The sequence below is a fragment of the Parasteatoda tepidariorum genome, chromosome 8 (genome assembly GCF_043381705.1).
Source record: "Parasteatoda tepidariorum isolate YZ-2023 chromosome 8, CAS_Ptep_4.0, whole genome shotgun sequence".
Taxonomy (NCBI): Eukaryota; Metazoa; Arthropoda; class Arachnida; order Araneae; family Theridiidae; genus Parasteatoda; species Parasteatoda tepidariorum.
In genome coordinates, this window is record NC_092211.1 from 68,546,695 (window position 1) to 68,563,630 (window position 16,936).

At 31.1% G+C, this 16,936-nt stretch overlaps 1 protein-coding gene across 4 annotated transcripts in view; it reads right to left on the reverse strand.

The window, feature by feature from the left end:
• LOC107448750 (discoidin domain-containing receptor 2) overlaps window positions 1-16,936 on the reverse strand; it is a 607,770-nt gene that overhangs the window by 79,703 nt on the left and 511,131 nt on the right. For all 4 annotated transcript variants that reach the window (XM_071184184.1, XM_043046729.2, XM_043046731.2 and 1 more), the window contains one exon: window positions 12,682-12,913. In XM_071184184.1, coding sequence (XP_071040285.1) covers window positions 12,682-12,913 — 232 coding nt within the window. The remainder of the gene's footprint in view (window positions 1-12,681; window positions 12,914-16,936) is intronic.

Genomic DNA, 16,936 nt, shown 5'->3' on the forward strand with positions numbered 1-16,936 from the left:
ACTTAAAACGTGTATTTATATGTTTATTTCTCACAAGTGGTTTTTATTTTCTTGCCATAAAATTCACCTCTTTCTTTTTTTTAAAACTGTATATCTCAAAGCATGGCATGACAGTGGAATACCGATCAGTTTCTTTTGATTTTGATCGAAATTTTTAACTTAGAAGAAATTTATTCTTTGAGATTATTAATTTAAAACGTTACTGTCAGCAACGCAACACTGTAAGGCAGTGTTTCCCAAACTTATGACTCTCGTGTACCCTTTCCAAATTTTTCGTAAAGCTGTGTACCACTAATAAAAATTAATGTATTTTTTACTATAAAAAAAATTTGCACAAAAGTTGAAAATCATATTTGACTGTTGACACCACTAATTATTAACTAAGCAAAAAATAGCAAATAGAATAATACGTAATCGTAAATTTTCATGGCTAGCTTTGTTTTTAAAGAAAATTTTGTGAAATTTTCGTTTGTTGCAAGATATTTCGCATAAGAATGCGTACCCCCAGCTAAACTGTTCCCGTACCCCTGAGGGTATGCGTACCACACTTTGGGAAACACTGCTGTAAGGAAACAAAGTTCATCCAGATCTTTATGACTGTGGATAATTTATTTTATTCATTTATTTTCAAAATAAGTCCAACGAAAAGCATGGGTAACACACAAACCGGATATTCAAGAATATGGTGCATCCATACAAAATAAAACGAATAAGGGGTTTAAGAAAATAAAAAAAAAATTACGAGATATGCAGACGAGAAGATACATAAAAATGGATGAATTTATCCGGAGGTTGTCACGCAGAGTCCATATACAAGGACAAAGTTCTAGACAAGGAAACTATTTTTGAAAATGTTTACACATTCAACTCGAAAACAGGAGAAAGAAAAACGGAATTTGTTCCCGGAGAGAGTTATAAAAAAGGAAGATGGTGAAGTTCTATCTCATTTTATTTTATTTTATTTGGCTGTTTGCATTGAATAATGCGTCAGGCAACAGAAGGGACCGTCTAAAGTGGTCTTTGGTGTGTTTTGATTTCAAGTTTTCGTTTCGACAAAACATCTGAGGCCCCAAAAAACCCCCTTTCCGCTTTGGGTGTTTTCTTAAGCTTTTTAAAACTTGGCATTTTTCTCGTTCGGATATTTTTTTTTCTCTTCCAATGGAATGAAAAGCTTCGAATTTTTTTTTTACTCCACCACAAATCTAGAACAAAAATATAAAGCTTTTTGCAAGGTAGGTGGATAATTTATATCATACTAACGTTTTTCAGACATAAACACACATCATTTCTTCAACTGAATAGAATCCATTAAATCAGATGTTTGTAGTACATATTGCAATATTCGTGAATAAAAAAGTTTTTTTTTTATAAAAATAAAAAAAAAACTTTTATTAACCATCTGTTTTATTCACCTTTTTTTCCTTTGGGATGTTTTTAAGTAAAAGAGATTTGTAGTTCTAAAACTAAATGAAAATTATAATCAAGTAACCTACTTCACAGTTACCTATCAATTATTATTATATTATTATTTAATTATTTTCAACAATTATTTATTTATTATTTAATTTTATTTATATTAACGATTAATTACTATGTAGTGTGTCTACCACTACAAAAATACAATTACAGTTCTCTAGTATATAAGACATGTTAACTCGATACCATGTTGGCGTACCTTTTCAGAGATGACGGTTGACATAGTCAATGTGACTCTCTTCACATACTATATTAATTACCTATTAATCAACCTATTAGAGTTACCTATTACTAGCTGCAAGTCACCAAATAAGCCGCTTATATATTAGGTTGAAAGCATGAAGTATAAAATCTTGTGGTAATTTCACGTGGACACAGATAGAGAACAACATTTGTGGTGAGCAAGGACGTTATATTAGGAAGAACTTCTAATTTTAAATTCAGTATTAATAGTATAATAGATGGAGTTAAAAACAAAACGAGAAATTGTTAGAAACTATTTACACGATTATGCAGCCAGATTTTAATTAACATAAAAAAAGAAACATAACACTTTGTATTTACAAAAATTTTTTCTGCAATATCGCCAAAGAGACCAATTCGTACAATTTACAAACAACCAAATAACAAATAAATAAAATCTACTATTTTTAACAGAATGATTCGATAACAATAAGACAAGAGTTACCAGAGGAAAAGTAATAACATTTCAAAGCATTGCATAAATTATAAGTACTTCAAAAATTGAAGATCTTTTATTTGAATTATCAAACCAAATTTGTTATATACTGTCATCAATCCCTTTGACCCGGCCACTAATCATGCTTGCAAATTTTACGCAAGCATAATTTATTTACAGAACACTCTTTTAAGCATCGAACATGATAGGAGCGCAAACTTTGTCCAATGGCCATAAATCCACTAAGCAATATATATTTCTGAAGAAAAATTTGGCAGTTTTGCCGTCTGTGGAGGAACCATCTTCGACGACAGTTGGGGACAGAGACGAGACAGGACACCACAGATTTCATAATATATATCTTTGGCGACGCTCTTAAATTAGCCATCCGTAAAAATGAGAAGATGGGAATGAGATGGGGGTCGCGAGGGACAGTGGGGGGCCGAGAAATTTTCACGGCTGCCTGATTACTTGATGAATACAAGGAAGACGGAAACTTTTGGAATGCCGGGTGGAATGGAACGATGTGAAGGGGGTATGCAGCCACCAAATCGTGGCAGACGACCGCACACGAATGGTTTGTGTACATCTGTACAGATATCTATTTATCTTTCTCGCTTTCTTCGTACAGACATCCCTGGTGGAAAGCCGTTACTCATTGTGTGCGGCGAGGATAGCTTTCCACGCTTTCGAACTTGGATATTTGCCAGATCTGAGGGTATCCAAACTGAATTGAGGGAACATTACAAAGGAGGAGGGGTGTACTGGAGGAATATCAACAATGGAATTCGAACTATGTAATGTACATAAACCACATGGCAGCAGCTTGATGTTTATAGAATAGGAGAAGGGTTTATTTATGATTAGAATATCATTAACTGTTTATGATTAAAAATTCATAATTTCATTAGAATGCTTATCAAAAATTCTTTACAGCACAACTATCAAAACTTTGTGACATATTTAACAAGTATAATACTGATATACAAAGATTTTTTTGTATTTTGAATCAGGTGTGACCAACATATACATAAAATCTAGTACAATTGTTTCTTCACAAAAGTTTCTACTCAATATAGATTAATATAATAAGCATTTTTATATCTCTTTCTTATTTAGCTTTTCGAAGTTGGGAACTTGCTTATACGCTTTTACGACTACTAACCTGAGATATGAGGCGCATACATACCACTTCCTTACATTATTATATTAAAATTTATCAACCCACCATAAAATCTATTTACATGATCTATTTGTTTCAAGGGATAGGCCCAAGTTTCAAAAACAAAAGACTTTTTTTCTTCTGAAATCAGACTGTAGGATATTAGTTCCTTTGCTATGCACTGTTTATAACAATGCTCTGCAATGCAGAGCCTGACTAAGACAGGGGCATACGGGGCAGTTGCCCCGGGCCCCCATAATAGAGGAGGCCCAAATCGAATAAAATGTTTATTTTACGTTTCCTTCATTAATGAACTTTTTTTTAAATAAAATATCAGTAGAGTGTAAAATCCGTTTTATGTTGGCTTCTTCATTAATCTATTGTATGAACACAAAAAAAATCTATACATATTTCATAAATCTTTGGCTTTCTAGGGCGGCATTCATCTAAATTTTAGCAATTACGATGGAAAAATTTGGCCAAACAAAAGCCTGTATTTTTTGATATCGCAAAATGCGATATGTTTACAAAAATACAGGAATCTGATTGGCTGAATTCAGCCATCGCAATTGGAAAATTTAGCTGAATTCCACCCTAATGTCTGCAAGGATATGAATCTTTCGCAGCTAGATGACAATCAGTTATCCCATTGTAGACCCTTTTATACTTTTTTAATTCAGTTAATTTAAAGAAATTAATAACTTAATTACAATAACATTGCTTTACATTTTCTAATTATAAATTTAAATAGCATTTTTGTGAAATTTTGGCTCTTCAGATGTGCTGTATCCTTTTAATGATGGACATAGAATTGTCAGAAAATCAATAAAATGGACAGAACGATATTTTGGCTGACCAGTGAAGGGGCTTTATAGCTATTTTAGGTTCTAGTCAATTTTCTTGTTATATATTTATAATGAGGTGGAAAATTTAAATACCTTATTAAGTTCGGTTCCTCATTACTGAAGTAGTGAAGAAGAGGGGGCCCCCAAAGAAGTTTTTGCCCCGGACCCCAATCAGGCTAAGTTGGAACCTGCTGCCATGCACTATTTGTAACAATACTCTGACATGCACTGTTCCTAACAACCCTCTACCATGAACTGTTTATGACAATGACAAGGGAATATAGATCTTCAGTGGTAACTTGATTCTAGGTTCGAAATCTATTGTTAATGTCCTAGTTGTGATAAATACTCATGGTTTTCGTATACGGTTATATGAATGCTTTTTAAACCTTTTACAATAATTAATCCCACTAATTACAGCTTCGATATAAAACACTTTCAAGGGCAAATGAATTCCAGTTTAAATCCCATTGAAATTAGGCCAACTGTGATTGGTTCTCGTGATTTTGTTTTATGCGTAGCAACAATTTTATCTTTTCTATGTTATGGTACAAAATGGTCTCACCTTTGGTAAGCACCATGGGATCATGATTTCATTGTCCAAGTGGAATAGTATATAGATTTGAATTGTTCCTATATAGGACACTTATAGGTTTGAGATTTGAATGTCTATTTGCAAAGTATTCGTTTTGTAGTGCTATGTATCGAGAATTTACAGCGAATGCCCGGTTCCTGAGTGGTAGAGCTTTGAGCTTTTGTGCCACAGATCCGGGTTCTCTTCTCGGACCGGGTAAGGTTGACTCAGCCTTTCATCTCTTCAGTGGGTCCATGATATGCGTACTAAGAATGCTTGCGGCCTAAGTACGGGGTCTTCGTGATTGGGTGACTACCTAACCGGAACATCGGCCGGTCACACCACATAGTTTAGTTTTTATCCGTTTCACACTACAAAGTATACGATTAGCAGTATTGTTGCAGAGAAAAAGATATGCGTTTAGTTGTTCAAAGTATCCGTTTTCCAGTGAAAAGTACATATTTTAAAGTACAAAGTATCTGTTCAAGATAGAAGAATATCAATTTTAGAACAAAGTATCAGTGTACAGTGCTAAGTGATCGATGCTATTTTAACTATTGTATATTATATATCTCAATATAATATTTAACTATTTATAGAATAAATTAAACTATATTGAAATATTTTCCTTCCTCATGCAAAATATTTGTCATGAAAACTAATGATTATATAATTATCAATATGGATATTATTTTATTAAAAGCGTATTTGTGTACAGTTAAAAAAATTTTTTTTTGCTGGAATTTTCTACTTTTAAATAAATAGTTTTACAAGAAAGTAACTAAAAGCTCATGAAATAGCAGTAACTAAAGAGGATAAAAGCAACTTTATTAATTTCCACTCTTATCAAATGAACAGTTTAAATTTTTCTCTTAGCATTGGAGACATCTATATGGTGAATGCAACGAGAAAAGGAAATAAAAGTAACTTACAACCGTTACTTACACGATCACGTTCTAAAAAATGTTTGAAAGGGATATTTTCAAAACAGAATCCCTTTTCACGCTGTCAAGCATTACGTGTTCGCAAATCGCCAAAAGGAAACTTGTCAAAATGGCAATCTCAAAACTGCGAAATAAGAGTGTGTCAAAAACATGTAAGCTATCTAAAATTTCAAACAGAATAAATGTCACTTTTTTAGACACTTTCAGGATGTTCGATGCCTATTTTCTGAATGCATACATTTAAGTGCCTTCTTCCAATAGAATAAAACGTCAAAAGGGTTTTTTCGAACAATTCTTCATGGCGTCTTTACGTTTTTAAGCGACATACTTTTGTTTGTTTGGAGTAGCCTATTCTTCAACTATTTAAACAGTTTAATTAAATTGAGAATCAATTTCAATAGCTTTAAACTTGCGCTGAAATAAAGTAAATGTTTATAAGAATTTTTTTCTTTCTTGATTGAAATATTTTTCAGTACATATTCTTTCTTCACATTTGGTTATCCTACAGACTGACGACTAAACAATTCTTGCGAAAAATTCCTGTCATGTTCTCTTCTGGTTTTATTTTAAAAATTTTCCAGCAGATGACATTTAAAATTTTTAATATTGTTTTTTTTTTGCATTGTGTTTTGATGTATGCAAATTTCGTTCTTCTATTATGATGTGTGATTGCGGCTGATAATGGACTTTTCAAAAATAGCACAACGTAAATATCATTCATTTATTTATTTATAACCATTGTTGAACAGCCGAACCAATTTTGGGTTTACGATTAATAATTATCAACTTCGTAGCCTTGTAATTTTGAACCCAATCCAGAAGACAAGGGAACTCCTGGATCAAGCATTGGGAGAAATTTGGCGTCATGGAGGACTTTTTTTATGGAATTAACCCGCATTTGCATTACTTGGAGAGGAAAACCACGGAAACCTCCCAGGGCAAGCCTGACGTCAAGGGGTCTCTAACCCATGAGCTAACTACCACTAAGGATATTTTACGTCAGCTCTGTGGTCGATGCAAACCGGATACGGATTTCGTATCGAACAGCCATCGCTGGGATGAAAGATTTCTAATGCTTACGGTAAGATGTTTTTCTTTGATTCGAGCTTTACTTCTTGCAGAGCCATCTGTTAAAAAGTGTTTGAGCTATAAACAAGACCTCAGGAAGAAAAACATTTATGCCCTCTCTCATAAATTTTTCTAGACTTGTGTCTTTTAACCCTCAATCATTTTTCTGTTATAAATTTTTGAAAGCAGTCAGGGCAATTAAGGACTCATTGTATTATTAGAGAGATTTAGCAACTTCACTTTGCCACCCGAACTTTCACGTACGCATGTCCTGCGTTAGAACTTAGATTGCTCTGCATAGGTAAATGTGCAAGTGTGCTAGTTTCTAGTCTCTCTATCATGATTGATTTCGAAGTAAAATAAGATAAGAAAAATATTTAAAAAGGAAGGTTGGAAAATTGTTAGCAACTTTAATTACAATGTTCGTGTGTTGAAAATTTCAATCTTGTATCGGATAACTGTGTGTTTACGATAAAAATTTAGATTTGATTGCTTGTCTTAAAGCCTCTAGCATAAAAACAAGTGTTTAATCAGTAATCATAACACATAAAACCTTGAATACATTTCAATATTACTAATCATTTAAAAAAATAAAAATAATGAGAAAAAAAACTTCATATCGATGCAATCAATTTTCTCAATCGTGTCATCAAAAAATTATAACTTATTTATTTGAACTATACACAAATTCCTAAACTAAAATAGCGTAGATATTTTTAGTAATCGAAGAACTAAGTGAAATAACATGCAAAGTGACATTTGACAAGGGTTTTAATGAATTTCAAACGATCAGAGTTAAGCAATGCTACGAAGTTGATTATAAATTTTTTTTTACCGTCTTAAAAATCGGTTTGCAATTTTTGATTCAAAAATAATTTTCAAATTCAAGCTCAGAAGATATTCATTGAAATCTTTCAAATTATATGGCATTGTAGTAGAGTCCGTTTATGATTAAAAGATGCAAATTTCAGCATTATGAGTTGCATATTCTAAAAAAACAAACATGTATACATATTTTGATCTAGAAATTTGATCACCAAAAAATTTAACTTAACATTTTATTAAGATCTTTCAGTACGTACTTGTTAATTTAGAGGAAATTCAAAATAATAATTAAAAAAAATATATAACTTTAAATTTCAAGCTGAAATATCTTTTAAATAATGCGTCATTACAGTCTATACAACTGCAATAGCGAGTGACTTAGAAGACATCATTGAAGTCAACACGACAGAATCTGCGATTAAAGATTTCTTTCGCGGTATAGCTTCCTCTTAAGATGCACTTTTCATTGGTCAGTTGTACAATGTGAGTAATAAAATAAAAGGTGATATACTTAAATCCAGAAACTCAAGCATTATCAAAATTTTATTTAACATAATAATTTACTAAAGTCTCCCGTAATGGTAAAAATGAATGAAATTCTGTTCAGTGCCGTTCCTGGGGTAGCGAANGCGATGATATTTAAAATCTTAAGCTTTAAATGAGAAAAATGACTCCCATTTAAGTTTATAAAAATAAACTTGGCAGGGTAAACAGGTATAAAACACAAATTCGGTACTTTAATATTAAAAGAGAAAAAAAAAATCAAGCGCTAGACCATGAAATGCTTTTTAGGCTCATACGATCAAAAAGCTTCTCTTTTAACCATTAGTGACAGCAAAACCTCGGCAGTTAAGCTAAAAGGCTGAAATTAGCATATTTTCTTGCTAGCTCCGGTGTTTTAAAAGAAAAGATAAACAAAAACAAAGAAAGTTACACCACTTGGCGAAGAGGAATATCGCCAGCGACTAAAGGAAGTCAAGTCAAATTACACATACACTCTATTCGCTGGTTCCAGTCAAGTTGACAGTTAACTTGAGAGATAAAAGTTTTTTACGAAAGAGTGTCAGAAAAATTTTCAAGAGGTCCCGAAACAGAATAAAGATAAAAAATGCAAATGAAAAAAGAAGAAAAAGAAAACAAGGATTTGTTATTCATTAAAAAAGAAGTTTGAGAGGAAAATGATATATAGTCCGAAAAATTTAACTTCCGATATGGATATTTTCTTATGATGATTTATGATTGGAACTTGAGAAAACAGTTAATTTTTTGTAGTAAATTTTTTCATAAAAACAAAAAATATGCACTCTGTATTCTTATGCTTTGAATTGTGCAGGAATATGTGATTTTTAAGGATGGAATTTGAGTTGAAATGTTTCATGATTTTTAAGGATGGAATTCGTGTTGAAATGTTAGATTCTTATTATTGCAATTTGTGTTGAAATGTTTGATTTTTACAAATGGAATTCGTGTTGAGATGTTTGATTCTTATGTATGAAATTTGTGTTGAAATGCTTGATTTTTAAGGATGGAATTCGTGTTGAAATGTTTGATTCTCATAGATGGAATTTGTGTTAGAATGTTTGATTTTTAAGAATGGAATTCGTGTTGAAATGTTTGATTCTTATGGGTGGAATTTGTGTTGAAATGTTTGATTTTAAAGGATGGAATTCGCGCTGAAATGTTTGATTCTTATGGATGAAATTTTTGTTGAAATGCTTGATTTTCATAAATGGAATTGAGATTAAATGTTTGATTTTTAAGAAAGGAATTTGTGTTGAATTGTTTGATTTTTAAAATGGAATTGAAATTAAATGTTTGATTTTCATGAATGGAATTTCAGTTGAAATGTTTGTTTTTAATAAATGGAATAGAGATTAAATGTTTCATTTTATGCGTGGAATTCTGTTGAAATGTTTAAAGACATTGAAAAGAGTAAATGTATTCCATGTTAGTTTGGGAGTAAGTAGAAACGTAGCGAAATATGTCAAATTTTTCAAATTTAACTGTAAATATTTATAATTTAATTTATGGTATAAAATGAAGAAAGATAAAGAAAGACATTTAATTAATAAGATAAAGAAATTCATAAGATAAAGAAAGACATTTATTCCATATAGTTTTCAAAAATTACAGAAAAATTGGAGCAAATAATTGTATTTTAAATATAAAATAAAAAGGGTTTGGGCAATATAATAGGATTAGGCATGAAATTTCTCTAAGGAGACATTTTTACTTCATATTGCTCCTTAGTAATGTTTCTAGATAACTACATTAAAAGTTTTTTTTTATGTATATAGGTATCATTTAATATCGTTAAATAAATAAATAACTAAATAGGTAACTAATTCATCAATAAATAAATTATTTTCGCTTAAATATTGCTATAAATGTTATTAATTTCAAGAAATTAACTTTTTTGATATTTATGATTATTCCTCTGTTTCAATAATTATATCATGTGATTCGTTTAATCAATGATAATGCACCAAATAGTAGAACGTCAATTATCTTTTTATGCTATATCATAAGATATCATTCAATTTTATTTTCGTCATTTAGAAATCCCAACTCATGAAAAATGCCTTCTATATTTTGAAGATGTAATTATAAGGAATGATTCTTTTTTTCCATTTAAGTAATGAATTCTGGTGAGAAATATGAAACAGTTTAGCAAAAAAAATATAAACTTATCGAAGTGATAGTAAAGCTTTTGGGGAAAAAATGACACCAAAACAAAACTTTTTTTTCCGTATCACTTAACATTTGTTTTCATTCGGCAAGGGCCCGAATTTATAGCAGAGCTTTACTTTTATGAGTCTACGGGGAATTTCGAATGTTTCTTTTATACCACAGAAAACTGTAGCAGCGAACTTATTTCTTATTGCTTCGTAGCATTTCTCTTCATTGATCTGAAGGATAAATAGCGACGTAACTAATTGGTGCAATTTGAAAAAGAAAGTTCCAACTTCGCCCCCAGAAAACAGTAAAATATCGACGCGATTTATCAACTTTCAATAATACCGCACTTTTGTTTTGGCTTGAAGTTTTATAAGATATCGACTCGATCTCGTAGCTGGTCGTAAGAAATGCTACAATCAGAAGCGGATTTTTTCTACTATGGTCAGTAAAGCGAACAATATTTGTTGCATTTAAACTATTCTACATTGTAATTCTGTTGCATACAAGAAGACTTTTTTTTTCATAGGCATGTTTTTTAGATAAAAAAAAGTGTTGAGTTTTATATTTATAAAAAGAAAATTCTTTTTTTGTTTTGCAAAGTTTATTTTATGAGACTAAGCATAAGGGTACAGTAAAGTCTATCTATTAAATCCTTACCACATTGTAAAAAATTCCAGATCAAATTACTGTAAAAAGTACCGACACTCAAGGTGCGGTACTTTTTACCTTAAAATCAATTTTACCGCTACATGTTTCTAAGCAGAAAAATCCGATATATCGTAGTTTTTACAGTAAAAATAACAGAAAAAATCTCTGAAAATCTACAATTAAATAATTTTACTGTGAAATTTACGGGTGATGTACCCAAAATGCCGGTACTTTATATCGTAATTTGTTCCAAAATTGTTTTTACAGTGAAGTTCCAGAAATATCAAGTAAATTAACACTGTAGCTTTTCTCTATATCAAGACATTATCATATCAACGTCTATTATACTGAGCGATTTTTCATTGCATGCAGTCTTTTATAACGTTCCTAATTATATTGCGGCTTTTTATATCACACCTTTATCACGCATATGCATACATTACCCTTTTAAGTAGCCCGGAAAATTGGTTCGCATAAAAATGTTTCCCTTTGAGCAGTTTAAGAATATTGCTATAATTTGTTGTTGTTGTTTCTAATGCCTCTTGCCAATACCAGCAAGTCTGCGTGGTGAAACCAAGCGAATAAGGCAGAAAATGCCCTTCTTGTTCTTCAGTGGTGTCATCTATGGCCAAATCGTAATTTTGACCTAAACCAGCGAACGATCAATCTTTAATTCAGTATCCTAAGAGGTATAGATCTGATATGGAAACTTAAGAGGATTTTGTGCCCGACAGATTTAGTGAACACCAGTCACCATTTACTACACAGGGATCGAACTCACGACCTCTTGTGTATGAGTCCAACGCTCTACCAACAAGATTATCCTGACCCTGCTATGATTTCATTGTAATTATCTATTATTGAATATCCATGATTTCATTGAAATTTAAAGTACAAGTATCGCATTATTTTCTACGTAAAAAAAAAGTTCCAGACTTTTAGATCGCAAAATAATAAATATGCACGAAAAACAATAGATTTGAAAATTGAACGGCATTACATAGTAATAAAACCTAGTAATAAACAGAAAAAAATGATTTAATATGTTTAGATAGAAAATATATTGAACAGTGAAAAAAAATTTAATTCTAATAAATTGCGATAAAAATGAATACTTATAGAAAAAAAAAGAATAATTAACTCGCACGACGCAAGATGGAACAATAAATAAATAAAAAAAAGTATCCTGCCCCCCCCCCNCATTCCTCCCCCCCCCCCCAAAAAAAAAAAATTCGAAATACCAGATACTAGACAGTTAACAACAAATTTTATCCTATGCAGAATATAGTTTGCAAATTCCAAGAAAAAGCGAAATAAGATTAATATTAGAATCAAGGTTTTACCGATAGAAAATTCTACAAAACGGTGCAATAGTTATTGAAGCTTCCAGATCGAAATTATAGAAAGCGAAATAAAAAAAACTTCCTGACAGGACAAAAGAAGGATTGATAAAATTGTTTACTACACGGTTTAGTGCGTTATTTAGTTTTCTGAAAGTTAAATATTAATGCTAACACCACAAATGCTTAAAAAAATTCAAAAAAAGGGCTGATTGGAAACTTATAGGATTTTGAGATTTTGTTACGAAATTACATTTCGATCCTCGTTCTTTAAATGTTATATAACTTTTAGTTGTTGCATCTGTGTTTCAAATGGATAGTCATATTAGCCAATGATACTTTTAAAGAAACTGATGGCTAATTTTTAAAGTAATATACTTGGCTGCATTGAGATGAATAACACAGAATTAAATAAAAAATGTTTTGCTAAAAATGTCTTACCTGTATCCCTCGTCTATTCGTAAACCTTTTCCAGTTGCTAAGTCCTGGGCGCCAGTACTCCAGAAGGTACTCTTCTGTATACTCTCGACCTTGACCATTACCGAACCTTCCCTGGGTCGCCACGGCTGTTATGACGTATAAATTAGGAAGGTAAACTTCTAAATATTCGTGTACATCTTTGCTTATTTGTCTCTCTGGACACCAGGCACCGCCATTTATTTCTCGGTCCAACCTGGCAGAAGAAAAATAAATATTTTACTCGGTACAGTGAAGTTCTAACAAAATTTATTTCAGCAACAATTTTTAGTGTTAGAAGTTGCACATATTTTTTAATAGCAATATTTATTGCTTACACTGTTAGAAATTTCTCTAAAAAATTTCTCTAAAAAAATGATCAATTAACAATTTATTTAATTGTTATTTTACCATATTCAAATAAAACAGTCGAATAACCATAAATAAGATGGTATTCAAACTGTTAACCGTGAGTAACTGTTTCCCCCTAATATGATAAAGCGACCAGAATTTTATCGCACCAACTATACCAACTTAGCGAAGTCGCTTAGTTTCTGGCAGATGGGTACGTGTTATAGAGGAATGGGCTAAATCTGTCAGTCTCATGACCGACAGAACGGGGGTTCGAATCCCAGAGTTGACATCACAATATTTCCTTCATTCCCTTCAACACGTGAAGAAATTCCAGTGTCCTTCACTCCATAATTTGTGAGCGTAATTTGTGAACTTAATTTTCTTAAATTAAGAAATAAACAAAACAATGAAAAAAGATTACTATTTTGTGTTGTTGAACAATACTCACTAACAAAGGAATAAACAAAAAATACAATTTTAATGCACTGAACAGTTAGAAAGTACAATGAACTTGATTGAACTAATATTACGAATTTCTCATTATTATTCATATTCATTATATTCATAAATTAAGAAATAAACAGGAAAATGTAATTTCAATATGCTGCAGAGTTAGAAAATCAAAATAATTTTATTAAAATAAAATTAGAACTTCCTTATAACTATTAGCAATTTCTGGGGCTCAAAAATATATGTAAGGAATAAATATAAATTAAAATTGTTTTTCAGCAAAGTTATAATGTATAATAAATTTCATTAATACAATAAAATGAAATTTTTATTAATATTCGCTTTTTCTGGGACTCATTTTAACGAAATTTTATAGTTTAGTATTTGAGTAAACCTACGATTAGATTTCAGAACTGAGCAAACCGTAATATTTAGCAGATGACTTTAGCTATGGTATTTTATCTCAAATTAAATGAGTAATATTATATTAGAAAACAAAATAGTTTTCTCTCAGTGCACGGCATTTTAATTAATTTCAGGCAAAAATCCTTCAGATTTGGAACAAAGAATTTTATTCTGGAAGTTGAAGAATGTTTGGAATGTGATCCTTCGACTGATTACGACTCACACTGAAGGATAATGAAGAATAAGAAAGTCAGGTATTTCAATTAAAGCGAGTAAACAATTATTATTGCTTCTGTTTGTAATCAAAACTTTTCAAAAAGTCATTTTAAAGGTGCTATAACGCGTGAGTTGATATTACAAATTGGCAGATAATATTTCAAAAGATTTGTTCTCTTTTTCTTTATCTCCTATAGGGCTCTGCCCTCTCCAATCGCTTCGTTCACCATCCCCTTAGTTGCTCCTCATTCATCATTTAATATCAAGGGTTAAAAACGGTTTAAGTCCATTTTTTTAAAAACTGTCGTTGAATAGCCGCTCCAATTCTGAGTTTAAGATTATCAATGTTCAACCTCGTAGCCTTATAATTTTGAACTCAATTCAGAAGACAAGGGAACTATTAGATCAAGTATTGGAGGAAATTTGCCCTTGTGCAGAACTTTTTGATGGGATTAACACGCATATGCGTTACATGGAGAGAAAAACCACGTAAATTCTCCTACATCTAGCTTGATGACAAAAAGCTCAAACCCATGACCCGTCTACCACTGAGGATATTTTCGTCAGCACTACGATCGGTGTAAAAGGCTTGTTTCTCCCAATGTTTAATCCGGGAGTTCCTTTGACTTCTGGGTTGGGTTCAAAATTGCAAGGCTACGGAATTGAACATAGGTGGTTTGTTAGCTCAGAATTGTGTCCACTGTTCAGTACTGGTTATGAAATAAAATAATCAGCGTGGCGTACATAACCAAAAGTGAACTTCTAAAGTTATCAGAAACCACGTATATAATAAAACATGTTTTTGTAAAACTAAATAATTTAAAATCAATTAAGTGATTATTGAAATATGAAAAACGTTATGAACTGATAAGGAAAATTAATAGAAACATCTAAGTTTATGCTTAATTAATTTCAGTTGTAGGTTCTATTAGTTTTATGATGAGTGATGTTGTTTTAATAGGAACCTAATATACTACGATTATACCATAATAGTTACAAACCTATTAAAGTGATATAAATACAAGGTAAGAGGCTTTTACGTCTCCCCGAAAGAGATAAGCACATATTGAAGAAGACTGCGAAATTGTGGTAAATTTTGATTATATGGAGTTAGCCTCAAGCTACAGCACCAAGCAAAATTAACTGCATGGTGCTGTTTCGTAAAACGTGTTTTACTTAATCTAATAACGAAAAGTTCCTGGTTAGAGAAACAAATAATTATTTTATTTTAGCTTTAGTAATAGCATCAGTTTATGTCTTTAAGTTTAGTGCATGATTGAATTTTAAAAACGGAATTCAAAGCTAACAATATTTTGAACTCAAATAATTTTCAAGCTGTGAGACTTAAAAAAATAATTTAATGTACAAAACACATATGCTTTTATCGATACAAAAAAATAATAGTTCTATTAAGTTTTATTTGAGTCATTTAGGCGAAGATTTGCAGCTAAGAAAAAAAATGATGCAGGAGGAAAATTTAAGTTCATTAGAATTTAAATTGATGATTAAGTTTCAACGTTTAATTAGTATTCCATTTATAAGACTTTTAAAAACATTCACTTCAATGAAATAGCTTTTAAACTACGCAGAAAGTTTTCTAATAAGTTACATAAATAAGTCGGATAGCTGAAATGTTCAAATTTGTTTTATTTCCACGTTTTCGAATTCTTTTTTTCTTCTTTAACATAATTAGAGTAACATTTCGTAATTTAGCAACGGAAGTTACTAAATATTTGACAGAAGGTCTGTCTTTTCAAAAACTCTTAAAACACACGAACCGAAGCCATTTCCTTTAAAGCTCTTAAGAACAAGGCATAATTGCTTTTAAAACGACAAACAGCTTTCGGCAATAAAACAACAGTAACAACTTCATGCTAAATTTGTTCTTATACGTCACAGAAACTTTAGTACTTATTGATAAGTCTAGAAATGAAAAGACTTTTAGACGATCGATTGTAATGTTCTGGAAAATTGAAAACGTGAACTGGATCATTCTCCCATCCAACAGTGATAGTTTGGCGATAAAGTTGCATTATGTAATCATTTCATTCCCCCTATCATTCCTTTTTAACGAAATCGAGGCGACCATAAAAACTTTTTGGGGAAAATAAAATCCGCCAAATGGTCGGCCATCACTTATTATGTATTGTATTTGGCTGCATTCCAAATAGAAACAATGTAACGCGCGTTGACCGGAATTTTGAAGCCGAAATAGGGTGATGCGTATCATATTAAGTTCTTTCAGTCAAAGCTGACTGAATGCTTGTCAAGATATTTAAACTGAAAGCGAAAAACAAGTATTTATTCTGTCATCATAAGAGTTGTTAATGACTGAGAAGATTCCAAATACAAACAACTTCGCAATCAAAAAATAATTATGGGCATAATTACTTGATTTTCATCCAAATTATTTTGTCAATGCGTTACTTGCTCAAAAAGCTGTCAAGAAATTATTTTCTTGCTTACATTAGATATGTTTGAAATGATTTATTTTTGATGTTCTTAATATACATAGCTAGGATTTTTAAAGGAGAATCGTTAACTAAATAACTGGATGATTACCAATGAGCATTTGTGAAGTTTCTATATACCATCACTTAACGAGCATACGTGAAAATAGTATATACTCCTACATTTTTATTTAACTATCATTTGACTGATTATTTTTATTGGTAACTGATTATTTTTACTGATGATTAAATGAAGATCGAATATGAATTATCTAAAAGTTTTAATGTGGTAACTGGTTATGATTGCTATGTATATTGTCACTTATGATTGCTATGTATATTGTTATTGTAATGTCACTGAACTA